We start from the raw sequence: 19,084 nt of genomic DNA, 5'->3' as shown, positions 1-19,084 counted from the left end.
GCAAAAATGGCTTTCAGCAGGATTTGGATTATTTTCCTCCCTTAATCAAAACTTCTTTCGCTGTATTGCCTGACACGATAATGTCATCAATGTATTGCAGGTGTTCTGGAGCTTGCCCCTGTTCCAATGCGGTCTGGACCAGTCCATGGCAAATTGTAGGGCTGTGTTTCCAGCCCTGGGGCAGACACCCCTCCAAGTAAAAGCAAACTGTGGCCTGCACTCTGTTGCCAAAGGAATTGAGAAAAATGTATTGGTAATAACAATCGTGGCATATCACTTGGCTGCCTTTGACTCCAGTTCATACTGAAGTTCTAGCATGTCTAGTATTGCAGCACTCAATGGTGGCGACTTCATTCAGGCCATGATAGTTATTGTTAGTCTCCACTCTCCATTAGACTTCTGCACTGGCCATATGGGGCTATTAATGGGTGAGCGGGTCCTGCTGATCCCTCCCTGACTCCCCAGTCTATGGATCAGCTGATGGATGGGAATCGGAGAGTCTCTGTTGGTGCAATATTGCCGCCGGTGCACTGTTGTGGTCGCAATTAGCACTTGTTGTTCTTCAACCTTCAGCAACCCCACAACAGAAGGATCTTCTGAGAGACCAGGCAAGGTGGACAGCTGCTGAGTTTCCTCAGTCTCCAAAGCAGCAATACCAAAAGCCCACCAGTACCCTTTTGGGTCTTTGAAGTACCCTCTCCTGAGGTAGTCTATGCCGAGGATGCATGTAGCCTGTGGACCAGTCACAGTGGGGTGCTTTTCCCACTTACTCCCAGTCAGGCTGATTTCAGCTTTCAGTACAGTCAACTCTTGGGATCCTCCTGTCACTCCAGAAATATAGATGGGTTCCACCCCTTGACAGCTCGATGGCATCAGGGTACACTGTGCACCAGTATCTACTAGAGCCTTATACTTCTGTGGGACTGATGTGCCAGGCCATCTGACCCACACAGTCCAGTAAATCTGACTGTCCCTTACCTCTGCCTAGCTGGAGGCAGGTCCCCTCTAATAGTCATTACCACATTGGTCACTTACATCTTCTTGACAGGGATTAGTCTTTATCACAGGAGTAAAATCAACACTTCCACTCCATCTGGGAAACTGCTCACCAGAGACTGAAGATGCAGCTTTCATGGGATGATCAGCCTCAACCTTTGTTCTCCTCTTCAGTTCATGCACCCATTCCTCCAGACCTGAGGTAGGTTTTCCATCCCACCTTGTCATGTCTTCTCTGTGATCCTGCAGGTTAAACCATAAGGTGGCCCGTGTCACCTACCTCCTGTATCTTCTCTCTCGAAAAGTAGGACCCCTTTTGTTAATAGCTGAAACGTGTGTTGGTAGATGTGAGGAGCTGGATTGATCAGATAGATTGTCTCTCAATTGTTTGAGATCCTGGGACAGTTTTTCTACAGCTGAGATGATGGAAGGGGTGAGATTGTCTTCGAAATCTCAGAGTTGATGAAGCATTTCATCCACTGGTAGTGGTACTATGTCATTCCAGGTTACTGTTGCCAATGAATGGACATATGATGACGGTGCATTCCGTGTAAGTTTTCGCCACATGGGACATGTACATTCGACTTCATCTGAATCTATGGGTATATCCCCGTTATTCAGCTTGATGTGATAGATCATCTCTACAACGGCTGATTCCCTCAGAGACTGGATGCCTTTGTCTATAGTAGTCCACTTGGCCAAACGACACATAACATCGTCCTTGTATGGAAACCTTTCTTTTATAGCTGCCAAGAGCTGCCACGAGCTGCCACCCAAGGCTGAGGGACTGTTTTCTCTTGCACTTGAGTTGTCGATTCCCCCTTCTCTAGCAAAGTGATCCCAGCTGCTTGGCTTCCCTACCTTCTAGTTCGTGACTTGGCTCCATTGTCCCAGCATTGGAACAACCATGTGATGATGTGCTCCCCTGGTTGACGGGTAAAATCTTTTCACATATTCCGTAGCTCGGTTGAGGTCTGAGGTCTAGAAGTCACTTCTTCTTCTTTTTTTTTGTCATGTGATGATGATTCCTGATCAGATGCTGTCCCGGGTGGCAAGTACATTGTTTCTTCACCTTGCTTCATCTTTCTTGCCTCTTTTTTGTTTTTTCTCTGGTGTACAGGGGCAACCAATATTGGTATGAATTGGTCCTCTGGTTTAGGTGCAGTGATTATCACTGTGGTTTGAGTAGCGACTGTACTTGTTGCTGGGGATGGTGTAGCTTCTGTGCTTGGATCTGGAGTAGCTGCACTGTCTGTTGCGGTCAAAGTTTGGGTAGCTACTGTACTTGTTGCTGGGGTTGGTGTAACTGCTGTACTTGGAGCTGGAGTAGGTGCGCTGACTGTTTCTTTGCCCTCAGATCCAGGGACATTTTTTTTCCTTTTGAAGGTGCTGGAAAGCATTGAACAAGGCCCTGTAAGCATAGGCCTTGGATTTTGGATTTGATTTTGCACTTGTTCAGTGGTGAAATTCCAAAGCACTGAAGGAGCCCACTGACCTAGATACTTGCCCATACTATCCCACACACCCTGCCACTAATGGCTGTCCATCCTTGAGGAAAATCTCTTGGTCCTCCTATATCGTCGCTTAACCCCAGTCAAGACCCAAACCAGACTCTGCTTAATTCTCAGGACCAGACAAAATGTTCGTGGGCAAAACACACTCTGTATGTGTGCCAACATGGTGATCTCCATCACAATCAGGAAACAGGTCTCAAGGGTATGTAAAGGCCATTCAAAAACATCAAAACTCTCAAATGATGCTGCAAACGGTCTTGGGGGGTGGGGGCTGGGAGGGTAAGAGAATTTCTCCTTCACAGGTTGACCACCCGAGAAGGAGAAAAAAATGTGCAATTGCTAAGCACTTCTATTATATACCTCCCAAAGTATAGAGGTGGTAACCACACTGGGAACATAAACCATATCAGTTTCATGATCAATGATTCTATTGTATTACAAGTCATTACCATAAAGTACAATGAGACAAGAACCTAAGCCCAAGCCCCCCACCTGAGAAACACTAACACAGCAAATACAAGCTGCAAGTAAGGTACAACATACTGAAACTGTGAGATCAGGAACAACAACTTTGAGAGCCAATAAATCAGCATTATGATGAGTGACTATTAATCTGAAACAATGAATGCTTATCACAGATATGATTAGAAACACTGTTCAGATCTATTGTTACCTCAACCTTTCATGCTCCACATTGGGCACCAAAAAAAGAACTGTCATTGTTAAAGCCCAGCTGGTAACTCAGAACCACATGGCTGCTCATTCACTTCCCGCTTTTCTTCCTTCCTCCACTAAAGGAGGGATGGGGAGGAGATTTGAAAGAATGTAACTCCCACGGGTTGAGATAAGACCAGTCCAGTAACTAAGGCATAATACAAAACCACTACTACTACTGCCAATAATAATAATAATGACAAGGGAAATAACAAGGGGAGAGAATACAATTGCTCACCACACGCCAACCACTACCCAGTCTGACCCGAGCAGTGATCTGGCCTTTCAGGTAACTCCCTAAGTTTATATAATGGGGCATGACGTGCTGTGGTATGGAATATCGCTTTGGCTAGCTTGGGGTACCATTATCGCCCCATGTTGGGTGCCAAAAAGAACTGTTGTGGTTTAATTGCAGTCAGTAACCCACGCAGCCCACTTGCTCACTCCCCCCATTTCTCCACCCACGCCCCACTCCCAGAGGGATGGGGAGGAGAACTGAAACTCCCATGGGCTGAGATAAGAACAGCCCAGTAACTAAAGTATAACACAAACCCACTACTGCTACTTCCAGTAATAATAATGATAAGGGAATTAACAAGGGAAGAGCATAAAATACCACACGTCAATACCCAGCCCAACCAAGCAGTGAACTAGCCCTTCCAGGTAACTCTCAGTTACATCTTGGGCATGACATGCTGTGGTATGGAATACCTCTTTGGCTACTTTGGGTCAGGTTTCCTGTCTCTGCTTCCTCCCAGTTTCCCCTCTTCCCTGGCAGAGCACGAGACTCACAAAGTCCTTGGTCAGACTAAACATTTGAGCAGTAACTAAAAACATCGGTATTATCAGCGCTGTTCCCAGGCCGAAAGTCAAAAGCACAGCTCTGCACCAGCTACTAAGAAGAAGAATAAATGACTGCTACTCCCGAACCCAGGACAAAACATTATAGCTTTGGCCTAGAGGTTTGCAAAATTTGACACAACCAGCCAATGGTGTGACAATGACATCTGCATAAGAAATATAAAATGAAAACCTTTACTAAATTCTATGTCTTATTAGAAAGATGAAATACATATTTTAATAATATTTATATGGTACTGTAGCAGTATTATGAGTTAATATTATAGCTGCTGTACTATGGATTTCCACATTAAAAAAAATATGTTTATCAAGGTGTCTTTAAGACATGGATATTGTTTTTGTATTTCAGTCCATCCTAATATTTTGAAGTAAAGCAAGTACAAACAGCGGAAATATTCTATGTTAAAAACAGTCTGCAAGGAAATTAAGCATTTCACTGTCATATATAGAAGTGCAGGGTAGATTTGTAACCATAGAGGTTTAAAGTGCACATTATCATAAAACTAACTCAAGCTGAATTAAGAACATACCAACAAAATATAACAAGTTTATAAACCAACATTTTCCTTGTTTCTTTCTGAAGTTATCACCTCACAAATGCACAAGAACACTTAAAACTCTTCTTTCATTTTAAAATAATATATCTCTGTGTATGGTATGCTAAATGTTTTGTTATAAAGACATAGTTAATGTCTGTTTGCATTTTAGAGTATATTTTTAAAAATAATAAAGGATTTTGCACCTCAAAATCATTCAAGCTTCAACACACAAATTTATAATGGCATATTTTTAGCATGAATAAAAACCCAAAACAAAACAAACTTCAAAGCTGAAAAAGCCAGATTCTTTAATGATAAATACTCTTTTCCACAAAACATTAAATATACTCTAAATACAGTTATTTTCTGTTTGCTTTTGGTTTTAAGATGACTCCACCTACTGGACAAAATGCATTGCTATACAAGTATGAAAAAGTGAATCCATTAAAAGGTGGAGCTATCTTTTTATAAGTCCTTATTTAATACAACAGAAAAATACAAGGAAGGAGAAGAAGAAACAAGAGAAATAATTTTAAAATATTCTGCTTAATAGAAGCTATTATGGATTTTCCTTTTTCAAGAAAAATAATACAGAATAACTTACTTCCTCCATTGTTTAATTTGTTCAGGATTTGTGTACTCCTTTAGACATTCAGTAATGTGGTCCCCAATTTTTATTAGGCACTGTCTAGTATGCTCAAGCTGTTCCCTTTCAGAAAGGCCTTTCTCTGGTCTATCCAGTTGCTTCAATGCTGCTTTGACAGGCCTCATTCTTTCTTTGCACTATAAAATATAAGGAATACTTTAATTCAAAGGAAAACAAATTATAATAAAAACTGTAAAACATGACCCACTCTTACTGTGCTATTTATACAGGCAAAGACAGTACTGTTGTAAGCCAAATGCAAAACAAGTCTTTGCTAACAGCTCTTTTAATTGTACTACAAGGTTACAGTTAGAAAAATTAGCAATTTAAATCCAGTTGAAAATTCACTCCTATATGAAAGCATTAGATTGTATGCAAGAACTATAAAAGATTTAAGAAAGCACTACTTTAATATAAAAGATTTTCTCAGGGAAAGGAATTACTATAGGTTTTACAATCATGGCTTCAATTTTCAACACAAGTATATAGGGCAAGACTTATTTCACTTTTCAGGATATTGAAAGTGATACAAAATCAGTGTAAGGATTAAGTATGAGAATATTAAATATATTTTAAGTAGATTGTTGTTGTTTAAATGAAGCTGGCAACTGAGTACTGTGCAGCTGCTCATTCACCCCCTGCACTTCCCCCCTCCCTTTGTGGGATGGGGAGGAGAACTGAAATAATTTAAAACATGCAGACTGAGATAAGAACAGTTTAATAATTAAAGTGCAATATACTACTACTACTACTAATGAAAATAACAAGGGGAGAGAATCTAAAGCTAAAAGGGGAAAGGAAAAAAACCCAATAAGCAGCAGTGTGTTATTGGCATAAAAACCAATAACCATCGGTGTGTTATCAGCATTATTTTCAGACTAAAGCCAAAACACAGCACTGTACCAGCTAATAGGAAGAAAATTAACCTTATCACAGCACAAACCAGGAGAGTGTCCACCCCTTACTCCATAGCAGTCATGTCAGGCCAGGTCTCACACTTTCCACAATCACCTTTCCTGTCTTTAGACAGAGATATACGTACACACACAGATAACATTCCCTTAGTCTATGGAACATCCCTACAAAAGTTCGCTGCTTTCATTCAGTCCACAACTTGGGGCTCCATCTGCAGTAAAAGTCTTTCTGGGCAGAAAAGATGGATGGTGTGTGGTGCTGGATTGTTGCATGCTAAAGCTTGTTCCAATTCCATCACCGCTGCATTTGTCCAGTTTTGTCAAAGTTCATTCTTCATTAATATAGTGATCAAAAGGGAGTCAGGTTCAGATACTCAAATCCAGAGTGGTGGAGATGGGTGCATAGCCACCATGGAAGCGACAATATCCAATGTCATACAGCAGTATACAGTCCAGTTCACTGGCTATTTTCACCCTAGATTAAATCCCACATTGGACTTAGCCATCCTCCTGCATTAACCACCAAGTGCAACCAGGTCTTTGAGTAAAAGCAATCCATAAGTGGGTCTGCCTTTGCCCAAGGCAGGAATAAGCCTGACTCTTTTCTTCAGCAGATTCTTTGCATACACTAGAGGAACTTTACCCCCTCCCCTAAGGTATGCAAAAGTTTTGATTGAGCGGTGTCAGAACTGTTGACATATCCCCTAGTGTTGACTTTTGCTAAATGTGTATTCCAGTGTTTGAAAGTCCCACCACACATTGCTCTCAGTGTAGTTTTTAACAGCCCATTGCACAATTTGATTTTCCCAGAGGCTGGTGCAAGATAGGGGATTGGATATAACCACTCAAGGCCATGCTCTTTGGCCCAAGCGTCCATGAGGTTATTCTGGAAATGAGTCCCATTATCTGACTCAATTCTTTCTGGGGTGCCATGTCACCATAAGACTTGTTTCTCAAGGCCCAGGATAGTGTTCCGGGCAGTGGCGTAGGGCACAGCGTATGTTTCCAGCAACCTGGTGGTTGCTTCCACCATGGTAAGCACATGGTACTTGCCTTGGTGGGTTGGTGGGAGTGTGATATAGTCAATCTGCCAGGCCTCCCCATATTTGTTCTTCAGCCATTGTCCTCCATACCAGAGAGGCTTTAGCTGCTCGGCTTGCTTAATTGCAGCACGCTTCAAATTCATGAATAACCTAGCCAATAGTGTCCATTGTTAAGTCCACCCCTCGATCACAGGCCCATCTGTATGTTGCATCTCTGCCCTGATGGCCTGAAGTGTCATGGGCCCACAGGGCTAAAAATATTTCACCCTTATGTTGCCAATTTAAATCCATCTGAGCCACTTCAATCTTAGCAGCCGGATCCAGCTGTTGGTTGTTCTGATGTCCCTCAGTGGCCCAACTCTTGGGTACATCCATGTGGCATACATTCACCACCAGGTTCTGCACCGGGGCAGTGATATCTTGCCACAGTGCAGAAGCCCAGATGGGTTTACCTCTGCATTGCCAGTTCCTCTGATTCCATTGCTGCAACCACCCCCACAGGGCATTTGCCACCATCCATGAGCTGGTATAGAGATAAAGCACTGGCCATTTTTCTCATTCAGCAATCTCCAAGGCCAGCTGGATGGCTTTCACCTTGGCAAACTGACTCAATTCACCCTCTCCTTCAGCAGTTTCTGCAACTTGTCATAGGGGACTCCATACAGCCACATTTTGTCTCTTATATTTTCCTACAATATGGCAGGACCCATCAGTAATCAAGGCACATTGCTTCTAACTTTCTGTCAGTTTGTTGTGCAGTGAGGCCTCCTCAGCAAGTGTCACCTCCTCCTCTGGTAACATTCTATAAGCTTTGCCTTCTGGCCAGTCCATAGGAGCTATGGTGCCATGCCAGTCACTTCCAAAGCTTCTCAAACCCCTTCATATTCTGCCAATATATCTTTTCAGTTGGAATATAGTGGGCCATCCTCTGTATCTCCAGCTCCAAAGACCTAGAGTCTCCCTTGGTGCTTTCTGCCAGAAGCTCCAGATAGGACCATTCTCCCTAGCTGCAGTGTAGAGCATATTTTTCACATCTTGAACTGTCAGGAACTTTCCAAGGGCTACTGCATGAACTATCTCTCAATTCATTTTTTCAAAGGCCTGTTATTACTCAGTACCCCATTTGAAACTGTTCTTCTTCTGTCAGGTTATAGAGAGGGCTTACAATCAGACTGTAATTTGGGATGCGCATTAACCAGAACCCCCCAATACCTAAGAAAGCTTGTGTTTCTTTCATATTAGTTGGTGGAGACATTGCTGTTATTTTGTTGATCACAGCTACTGGGATCTGATGTTGTCCATCTTGTCATTTTCTTAGTAAAAACTGGATGACCTGTGCAGGTCCCCTGACATTACTTTGTTTTATAGAAAAAATGGCTTTCAGAAGCATTTGGATTATTTTATTCTCTTTCTCAAAAACTTCAGCTGTATCACCTCACACAATGATGTCAACAAGTTATTGCACATATTCCGGAGCTTCCCCCTGAGTACTGAACACCCCTCCAAGTAAAAGCAAAATATGGCCAAATGGATTGAGAAAAATGAATTGGCGATATCACTTGTGGCATACCCCTTAGCTGCCTTTGACTCCAGTTCATACTGAAGTTCTAGAAAGTCTGGTACAGCAGCACTCAGCAGTGGCATGACTTCATTCAGGCCACAACAGTCTACTGTTAGTCTCCATTTGACTTTTGCACTGGCCATATGGGGCTATTAAAGGGTGAGGAGGTCCTGCTGATCACTACTTGGCTCTCCTGTCTACAGATCAGCTTATGGAAGCAAATCAGGAAGTCTTGGTTGGTGCGATATTGCCACCAGTGCACTGCTGTGTTCTTTGACCTTCAGGAACCCAACAACAGAAGGGTCCTTTGAGAGACTATGCAATGTGGACAGCTGCTTAATTTCCTCCATCTCCAAGGCAGCTATACCAAAAGCACATTGATACCCTTTTGGGTCTTTGAAGTACCCTTTCCTGAAATAATCTCTCCTGAAAGTATAAAGAATGTAAAGAACTGAAAACCTGCAGATTGAGATAAGAACAGTTTAATAAGTAAAATAAAATACAGTGATAATAGAAAGAATACCAATAATGACAACAATGACAGTAGTAGGAAAAAAAAAAGAAATGAAAGCTCAGAAATCACAAGTAATGCACAATACAGTTGCTCACCACTCACCAACCGATACCCAGCCTGACCCGAGCAGTGATCACTCCCTTCCACATAACATTCCCTAATTTATATACTGAGCATGATGTGCCACAGTATGGAATATCCCTTTGACTAATTTGGGTCAGGTGTCTTGTCTCTGCTTCCTCTGGGCTTCTTGTGTCCCTCCTCGCTGGCAGAGCATGACAGACTTGAAAAGTCTTTGATCAGGGCAAGTGCTACACAGCAACAATTAAAACATCAGTGTGTTATCAGCATTATTCCCAGACTAAAGCCAAGACACGGCACTGTACCAGCTACAAAAAATAAAATTAACTCTATTGCAGCTGAAACCAGGACAGTATCTATCTCTTATTCCATATCATTGACGTCATGCCAGAAAACCATCAACTTTCCTGCCTTTTGATAGATACATATATAAACATACAGATATTTCCTTAGTCCATGGACTATCCCTAATAAAGTACGTTGAGCACATATAGTCCATGATCTCAGGCTCCATCTATTATAACAGTCTTTCAGGGCAGGAAAGGTGGTGTGAGGTGCTGGATTGTTGCATGCTGAACCCAGTTCTGATTCCATTACCACTGTGCTTGTACAGTTTAATTAAAGTTCATTCTTTAATATGGAGATAAAAAAGGAGCCGAGTTCAGATCCTTAAATCCAGAGTAGGAAAAAAGGGCTTTGTGAGGTGCTGACTGTGGTGATGGACATAGAGCCACAACAGACATATAGCCAAAGTGACAATATGTAGTAATACAAAGTAATTAACATCACATAGTTAAATTCAGTGGCTATTTTCACGTAAATCAAATCCCCTTAAAGTATATACTGGCCTTCTTCATCCTCCTGCATTACTCAAGTAACACCCAGGTCCCTGAGCAAAAGCAATCCCACCAATGGGTTTGCCTTTGCCTGAAGCAGAAATAACCCAAACTATTTTCCCTAGCATGTTCTTCACATGCACCACAGGAACTTTATTCCCCTCTACAATATGCAATAGTTTTGATTGGGCTGGGCCAGCCCAGTTGGCAGATCCTCTAGTGTTGACTAACCAGGGGGCTTTTGCTAAATGGATATTCATATTTTTGAAGATCCCACAACACATTGCTCTGTATAGGCTTTAACAGTCCATTGTATCATTTGATTTTCCCAGAGGCTGGTGCATGATAGGGGAAGTGATATACCCACACAATACTGTGCTCTTTGGCCCAAGGGTCTATGAGGTTATTCTGGAAATGAGTCCCAGTGTCTGACTCAATTTTCTCAGGGGTGCTGTGTCGCCACAAGAACTGTTTCTCAAGGCCCAGGATAGTGTTTCAGGCAGTGGCGTGGGGCACAGCATATGTTTCTAGCCATCTGGTGGTTGCTTCCACCATGGTAAGCACATGGCGCTTGCCTTGGAGGGTTGGTGGGTATGTGATATAGTCAAGCTGCCAGGCCTCCCTGTATTTGTACTTCAGCCATCATCCTCCATACCAGAGAGGCTTTAATGGCTTGGCTTGCTTAACTGCAGCACAACTTCCTTGGGCAACCCATTCCAGTCCTTCACCAGTCTCACAGTAAAGACCTTCTTCCTTACATCTGACCTGAACTTCCCCTGTTTAAGTTTGAACCCATTACCCTGTGTCCTATCACTACAGTCCCTAATTAAGAGTCCCTCCCCAGCATCCCTATAGGCCCCCTTCAGATACTGGAAGGCTGCTATGAGGTCTCCACGCAGCCTTCTCTTCTCCAGGCTGAACAGCCTCAACTTTCTCAGCCTGTCTTCATACAGGAGGTGCTCCTGTCCCCTGATCATCCTTGTGGCCCTCCTCTGGACTTGTTCCAACAGTTCCATGTCCTTCTTATACTGAGGACACCAGAACTGTACACAATACTCCAAGTGAGGTCTCACGAGATCAGAGCAGAGGGGTAGAATCACCTTGTTCAACCTTCTGGTCACGCTCCTTTTGATGCAGCCCAGGATACAATTGGCTTTCTGGGCTGCGAGCACACACTGCCAGCTCATATTACTGGCCTCCAGCTGGACATTGATCCACTGACCACAGCTCTTTGCATGCAGCCATCCAGCAAGTTCTTTATCCACTGAGTGGTCCATTTATCAAATTGATGTCTCTCAATTAGACAGTGTCGAACGCTTTACACAAGTCCAGGTAGATGACATCATCTGCTCTACCCCTGTCCATCAGTTCCGTAGCCCTGCCATAAAAGGCCACCAAATTGGTCAGACAGGATTTCCCTTTAATGAAGCCATGTAGGCTGTCACCAACCACCTTGTTTTTTTCATGTGCGATAGCATGCCTTCTAGGAGAATCTGCTCCAAGATTTTGACAGGCACAGATGTGAGACTGACTGGTCTACATTTTCCCTTTCTTGAAAATGGGGGTTATATTTCCCTTTTTCCAGTTGTCGGGAACGTCACCTGACTGCCATGATTTTTCAAATATGATGGACACTGGCTTAGCAACTTCATTTACCAGCTCCTTCAGGACTGAGATATATAGGATAAATTTACTTTAGCTGTGCCTAAATTAGTAACGGTGATGACAACACAGATGTACCCATAGATATATTTCATATGTGCATTCTTGAATTTTCACACAAATTCAAACATGCTAATAGTAAATGCAGATAAACCAGTTAGCAGATTTTAAATTATAGACACTTACTTGGCAATACCTTTCACAGAATCATTAGGGCTGGAAGAGACATCTGGAAATCATCTAGTCCAACCCACTTCCCACAGCAAGGCCACCTAGAGCAGGTTACACAGGAACACATCCAAAATAATTTTGAATGTCTAAAGAGAGGGAGAATCCACAAGGCCCCGGGGCAGCCTGTTTCAGTGCTCTGCCACCCTCAATGTAAAGAAGTTCTTCCTCATGTTGAGGTGAAACTTTCTGTGTTGTAGTTTATGGCCATTGCTCCTCATCCTTTCACTGGGCACCATCCTCCTGGCACCCACCTTTGAGATACGAGACCCCCTCTCAGTCTTCTCTTAACTGAAACAGACCTAGCTCCCACAATCTCTCCTCCTAAGAAAGATGCTCCAGACCCCTGAATATCTTTGCGGCCCTCCACTGGACCCTCTCCAGTAGCTCCTCGTCTTTCTTGTACTGAAGAGTCCAGAACTGAACACAGTACTCCAGATGTGGCCTCACAAGGGTTGAGCAGAGGGGAATGACCACCTCACTCAACTTACTGGACACACTCCTTCCAAGGCACCTCAGGATACCATTGGTCTTCCTGGCCACATGGACACACTACAGGCTCAGTCAACTTATCATCTACCAATACTCCCAGATCAGTCTTCCTTTCTCCAGCCTTTTTTCTTACCTCTGATTTCTGGGACTCCTGAGAGCCATCCTCAGCAGTAAAGACTGAAGCAAAGGCAGCATTCAGTAAGGCGGCCTTTTCTGTGTCTTTTGTTACTAGGACACCCATCTGATTTAGCAGTGGCCCCCCATTCTCCCTCATCTTCCTTTTGCTGCTGATATACTTGTAGAAGCCCTTCTTGTTGCCCTTGATGTCCTTTGCCAGGCTCAGTTTTAAGTGGGCCTTGGCCTTCCTTGTCATATCCCTGCATACACTGATGACGTTCCTATAGTCCTCTCACGTGGCCTATCCCTTTTTCCACTTCTCATAAATTTCTTTCTCCTATTTGAGATTAACTAGGAGCTCCCTGCTCATCCATGCAGGTCTCCTCCCCCCTTTGCTTGATTTCTTCATCGTGGGTATACACTGGTCTTGAGCTTGGAGGAAGTGGTGTTTAAATATCAACCATCTCTCTTGGACTCCCTTCTCTTCTAGAGCCCTATCCCATGGGATTCCTCTAAGCAGGTCTTCGAAGAAACTGCTGTTAGCTCTCAGGAAGTTTAAGGTTCGAATTCTGCTTACTGTTTTGCTTCCCCCAGGCAGGATCCACCATCTCATAATCGCTACAGCTAAGGCTGCCCCCAAGCTTTCCGTTTTCAACCAATTCCCTCTTGATTTGTTAGTACAAGGTCCATCAGCGCACCTTTCCTCCTTGGCTCCTCTACCACTTGTAACAAAAAGCTATCTTCCATGCTGTGCAAGAACTCCCTGGACTCTGTGTGCTGGGCCATGTTGCCCCTCCAAGAACTAACTGGGTGGTTTAAGTCCCCCAGGAGAACCAGTGCCTTGGACTGTGAGGCTATTTCCAGCTGCCCACAGAAGATCTCATCAACTTCCTCCTCCTGATCAGGTGGCCTATAGTAAACACCCACAACAGTGTCTCCCATATTAGCCTCTCTGTTAATTCTCACCCATAAACTCTCAACTCATCACATTCAGTCACAGTGGTAAGGTAAAAAGATGAAATGCACAGTTTCACCTGTCACAACTTAGACAAGAAATTAAATGAGTTAGCCTCAACAACCCACAGCAGTAATTTCCATTTAAAAAGGTAAACATGCTAATTAGATTACATTTGACCATGGCATAATGAAGAATATACCTTCCAGAACAGATTTGTTCCTTCCTCTCTCTAATGCAACAAGTCTGTAATACTTCAAGCGCAACTTTGAAACTTCATTTCTCGTTAGCTTACAAAGAACAAAGAGGTACTTGATAAGGCCCAGCCAGACACTACAGCAACTGCTTTAAAATTCATTCACTTCTGTCCTTTAAGAAGCAGTATCCACGAATTATTCTTGAGGATGGATCTTCACAGTCTGTATTTTAAAACTATTTAGAGCACAGACAACTAGACAAATACTCCTCACTATACTGCATGAATGCAATAAAACAGAACTGCTGTGTTTAGTATAGTGTCAATAAACCTTCACAGATCTAATCTTTTATTGGCAAGAGATATCTGTGTTATAAAGCCTAATAGCATAATCAAGAACATCAGAAATTGTGTTCATTTAGAATATCAAGTGTAAAAAAAGTTATCAACAAGGGACATACCACACTAAATGTCTTCTGATCCAGTTCTTCAGATTCTTCAGATATAGGAACTGGTTCACTAGTTGCAGTAATATGAACTGGAATACCCAACAATGAAACCTTTTTATTTTTTTCTTTATTTTCAGACTTGATTTCATTTACCTAAGAACAAAATATGAAAATGCATCTGATAAGCAAACCTTATTTTGGGATTGGAATTATACTGCAATTAGGCAATCACTGTAATTTCTGTATTCTCTTCAATAACAAAAAAACCAACTGACATTCAGTGACAGCACCTTTACTTTTCTCTCTCCAAAGGATAGAGGAGAATGGACAAATTTCTTGCACCCCTTGTACTCTCAAGTCCCACTAAGCTATGCATCTTAAAGAGGCAATTTCCTATTTCAGTTGCCTGCCCTTAGAATTACAAGTGGCAAAAATAAAACTTCAAATGATGAAAAAGATTTCGATGAAATGAGAGCTGTAAAGTAAAATATTCAAAATACCTTTTCTACTCAAAATCATTCACAGAAACCTGTTGGCCTTTTCTAGTACTATATAAGAAAAATAAACCTAGTTACCTTTACTTCCTTTGCTTCTTTTTCTTTCAGTGTGGATTCTTTTAATTTGTTTTCTCTCTTTTCTTTAATATTTTTTAATTCTTTCTTATCCTCTTTTTCTTTTTTCTCCCTTTTCAAATCCCTCTTATTTTCTTTTTCCTTTGTCTCTCTTTTTTCTTCAGCTTCCTTTTTTATACCAATATCTGGCTCAGGCTTTTCATTTTCTTCTTCTGCTTTTAATTTTATGTGGATGCTTCACTGTAACAATCTCATTCTGCAATACACAAGCATATATGTCATCAAATTGATTTCCTAATTATACAAGTTTTGTAACCATCAGATTAAAATGTACTTTTTATCTGTGTGTGATCTCTTTAGACTTCGGTTTAACACCTATCAAATGGAGCTGGATGCAGTTATGAAACAAAATGAGGACTACTCATTTCCTTGATGTGACACAAAACAAGTACTGATTGGGCAGGGGTAATGGGGGGGGGGTGAGAAATGAAGTCAATTTAACTTTCAAATCCCCAAAGAAATCTGCCCCTGTAAAAGGTAGTTAAGCTGCAAAGACCTAAAAACAATAAGGAAGTAGGCATCACAAGACTGAGCTGATTTTTCAGGGCATGGTGATGATTAAAGACCTGTGTTCTGGTTAGCTTTGTTCCAGTAACCTTTTATTGACCACAAATTAAACATTTACAGCTACAGGAAAAGGGAACATAGTTCCAACTTTCTTTTTTTCCAGAGGTGTTCTGAAGAATCTGCTGTTCTTTCAGCTGCTTCAAAATCAGAATATTAGGTGCATCAAGGCCCCTAAATGTCATCTAAAGGAATACATCATAAAAACATAACAAAGTTAAGTGGCCTATTAGTATAATGAAAACCCTGAGATAAACAGAAGCATTTACTAGCATGTCTCAAAACATCATTTATTCATGCTGTTCTTACTAACCAAGCTTGATTTTTTTTTCCTGAGCCTGAACTTAAGTTGCTACCTGAAGAATCATTATCAGTATTAATAATGGATTAGTCAGAAACGTTAGTTTTATTTTCAGATGTTACATTAAAAATTGTATTTGTAGCAGATACAATGCTCAAGTCTTTAAAGAATATTGAAATTGCACAATGTCACTTGTAACCGGGTGGCAACTTTATTTTATGATATCATAATTTGGAAAACTAATCATAATGTCTGAAGTACAAGCTTACTAAACTAAAATAGATATCGTCTTCCATGTGATTATATTGATGCAATATTAACTACCACAGAAGGAGAATGCCATTCAAGTGCTTCAGTTTTATTAAGTCAAACAGAAGATCAAACAGAAAGAGTGTTACTAATAGAAGCAATTGAATAGCCATCTTTACCATATGAAGGACGTTTACCTCGTTATCTTCATCAGATTTTTCTGAGGGTGGTGATGAAGAGTCACTTTTTATTTCTTCCTTAATTTTTGCAGCCTTTGTTGCTCTGTTCTTCTTAGTTCTTGTTTTCCTCCTCTTTAAATTGCCCTGAATGCAAATTAGTACCTTTAGTATGTCAACCAACAAGTGTCTTTGAACCACAGTTGCAGAAAAAGATTTGGTTTTTATGTTAAAGAAAACATTAATTTTATTTATTGCCACTAATGACCACGACTTTTCTCAGGACTGGAGACTGAGCCTAATGCAACAGTAGAGAATATATACAAATAAGAGAGAATAAAACAATATTAAACTTGTAATTCACTCCTTGAGTTAGCCTCATATAATATAATTAGCAATACAGAGAAAAATTACACAAAGCGAAGAAGAGTGGAAGTAAGAATAAAATCTGCTGACACGCCCATAAACATTATGTTATCTTGGTGCTGAATATCAAGCTTTACTTACTACACCAGTAAGTCTTTGTGCTTCTTTTCTTGCAAGGTCTTTATTCAGCAATTTAATGAGGTAATCTGCACGGGTCTGTAACTGCTTGGCTTGGGGTTTCTTCTCTGGATCATCAGGTAAAATCTGAGAAAAGCAATGGTAGTATCAACTAAAACGTACACATTATCAAATTAGGAAGCTGCAAGTCTTGAACACTGGGAACAGGAAAAGCTGAATTAAAAAAAAAAGGTTAAAAATAAAACCCCAATCCAACTATAACTGACCAATATGCCAACATGCTTAAAGGAATGAAAAATTTCTGAAATGTTTTATTTTTTCCCCAAACACACAAATAATGTAGTCTTGGAAATGGTCGCACAAAGTTTACAAGAAACTAGACTCAGATTTTTGTTTCCACTCTCATAGTTTATCTAAAAAGTGCAGAGCTCCTGTATTACTGTCATACACAGGTCTCCTAGCTCTGCTTTGTTTCCACTCTCATAGTTTATCTAAGAAATGCAGAGCTCCTGTATTACTGTCATCTACAGGTCTCCTAGCTCTGCTTTGTGCTTCTAAATGCATTAACTAATTACCACAGGATATTTCAGAAGCCAAATGTATAAATTAGTGGTTTCATAAGACAAGCAACTAAATGGAAGGCATGGGCAGGATATCATTAAACAGCTTTGTATACAACCCTGGCTCCTCAAATCCCAAAGTTACAGGTTGTTGTCAATGTCACTGAGTTTGCTTCACTCCAGTCTTTCCCTATATGTTTCTCACTACTTCTAAGCAGCTATTACGCTAATTCTAATCTGATGGGTACAGCTATTCTCATGTTACAAATGAGTTTCAAGCAAAGAAACCAGGGACAGGAAAACCAAAGTAAAACCCCCAAACAACCTTCCCTCCAAAAGATCAAGAATAAAATTAACAAAACTAGAGCATTTAAACTAGGAAGATAAAAGAGAAAGAACCCAAGTGACAAGAGATCCAAATAAATAGAAATACAGAAACATAACAGGTTCTAAGAAGGCATACATCAACTGAATACACAAAATCTGGAAATCTAATAATTTACCAGGATACAAAGGAGTACAACTGACCTAACTTCTGTGCATTTTCAGTTATCATAAAATAAGCTCTTTCAGTAATTGTTCTTATTAGCATTGTTACCTAAAAAAAGAAATTAAAAAAAAAATAATAATCCTTGATGAAATTTTGTAGATGACATACCTTCTGTGTCAAACTGAGATCAGGGTCCATTTTTATCATTTCCCAGCTGCCATAGCCATATTCATAGATACCTATTAACAGATTGGAATCATCTTCCTTACACCAATCTATATCAAAATGAGCTGCCTTAGTGTGGCATGGGATGACATATCTAGTAGAAATAAATTGGAAAAATAAATGAGTGATCTTCTCAGCCTTAGCAAGGGAGAGGGGAACATGCCACACAATACCTTTTTCTTTCTTCTGGATCTGAAGGAATGGATTTGTGCAATGGTGCCAACTCTTCTTCATGAGAGATGACTAGCTTTGCGTTCACCTGCACTCCCGATATTCGGAATGTTGGGCCTTTAACTTTCCCAAGTCTACCCACTTAAAATAAAGGAACAAATTATTAAAATATTTAGCCACTATGTGTATATTATATACAAGCACAAAAAAAAAAAAGTTTGACGCGATAGCAGCAGACGTCCAATTATAGTAAACTACCTTTTCATAATCAAATGCTTTAATTAATCTCCAGAATCTCAAGGTCTTTCAGATAATAATAGAAAACTAATTTTAAATTTCACAGTAAAACAAAAGCATGCTGCATTCTACTGCGACGATTCACTTAGGGAAAGGGGGACAATAAACAAAACTAAAAAGGTTTTACTACAATAATTTTTTCTATATCACCTAGCATGTTAACATTTTGTTAATCTTTTCCCCTATCTTTTCTTCCTATCATTGTGAAGCAGAATTCACCAGGCATTGGATTGTTCACCCACTAATAGGGAACGTGAGCTGGGTTTAGACTGTCGTGAGACAGGTTAGGTTTACCCTACTGATGATGTGTTGTTGCAGTAGTAATCCTGCTCAGTACGAGGTAATCATGCTCAGAATCATTAGGGTTGTAATCCTGCTCAGGTTCAGACTCCTGGTGCGTGCGCTTGTCTGAGGAGCCACTGGCGCAAGGCTACCATCTGCAGGCTTATGACTGAACGCCTCTAAGAACCCGCCTAGACGCCTGTTGTGCTATTGTGTCATTGTTGCTTGTGACTGACCCAGGAGATGACAGTCTCGTCCAGAATGCATGGCTAAAGGTCTTCCCGAATCTTTGTTAGCAAAGTCAGGCCTTCCTCA

At 41.1% G+C, this 19,084-nt stretch overlaps 1 protein-coding gene across 1 annotated transcript in view; it reads right to left on the bottom strand.

The window, feature by feature from the left end:
* Window positions 1-19,084, bottom strand: part of LOC133220855 (chromodomain-helicase-DNA-binding protein 1-like) — a 44,610-nt gene that overhangs the window by 4,418 nt on the left and 21,108 nt on the right. The window contains 8 exon segments of the mRNA XM_061369259.1: window positions 5,229-5,407; window positions 14,331-14,471; window positions 14,894-15,098; window positions 15,100-15,146; window positions 16,262-16,387; window positions 16,748-16,870; window positions 17,963-18,113; window positions 18,193-18,331. Coding sequence (XP_061225243.1) covers window positions 5,229-5,407; window positions 14,331-14,471; window positions 14,894-15,098; window positions 15,100-15,146; window positions 16,262-16,387; window positions 16,748-16,870; window positions 17,963-18,113; window positions 18,193-18,331 — 1,111 coding nt within the window.

The sequence above is a fragment of the Neopsephotus bourkii genome, unplaced genomic scaffold, assembly GCF_033783945.1.
Source record: "Neopsephotus bourkii isolate Nb327-2 ecotype Australia unplaced genomic scaffold, CSIRO-AGI_Nbou_v1 NB_1485, whole genome shotgun sequence".
Classification (NCBI taxonomy): domain Eukaryota; kingdom Metazoa; phylum Chordata; class Aves; order Psittaciformes; family Psittacidae; genus Neopsephotus; species Neopsephotus bourkii.
The sequence above is the reverse complement of the archived record's forward strand: the minus strand, read 5'-3'. Positions and strand labels throughout refer to the sequence as shown.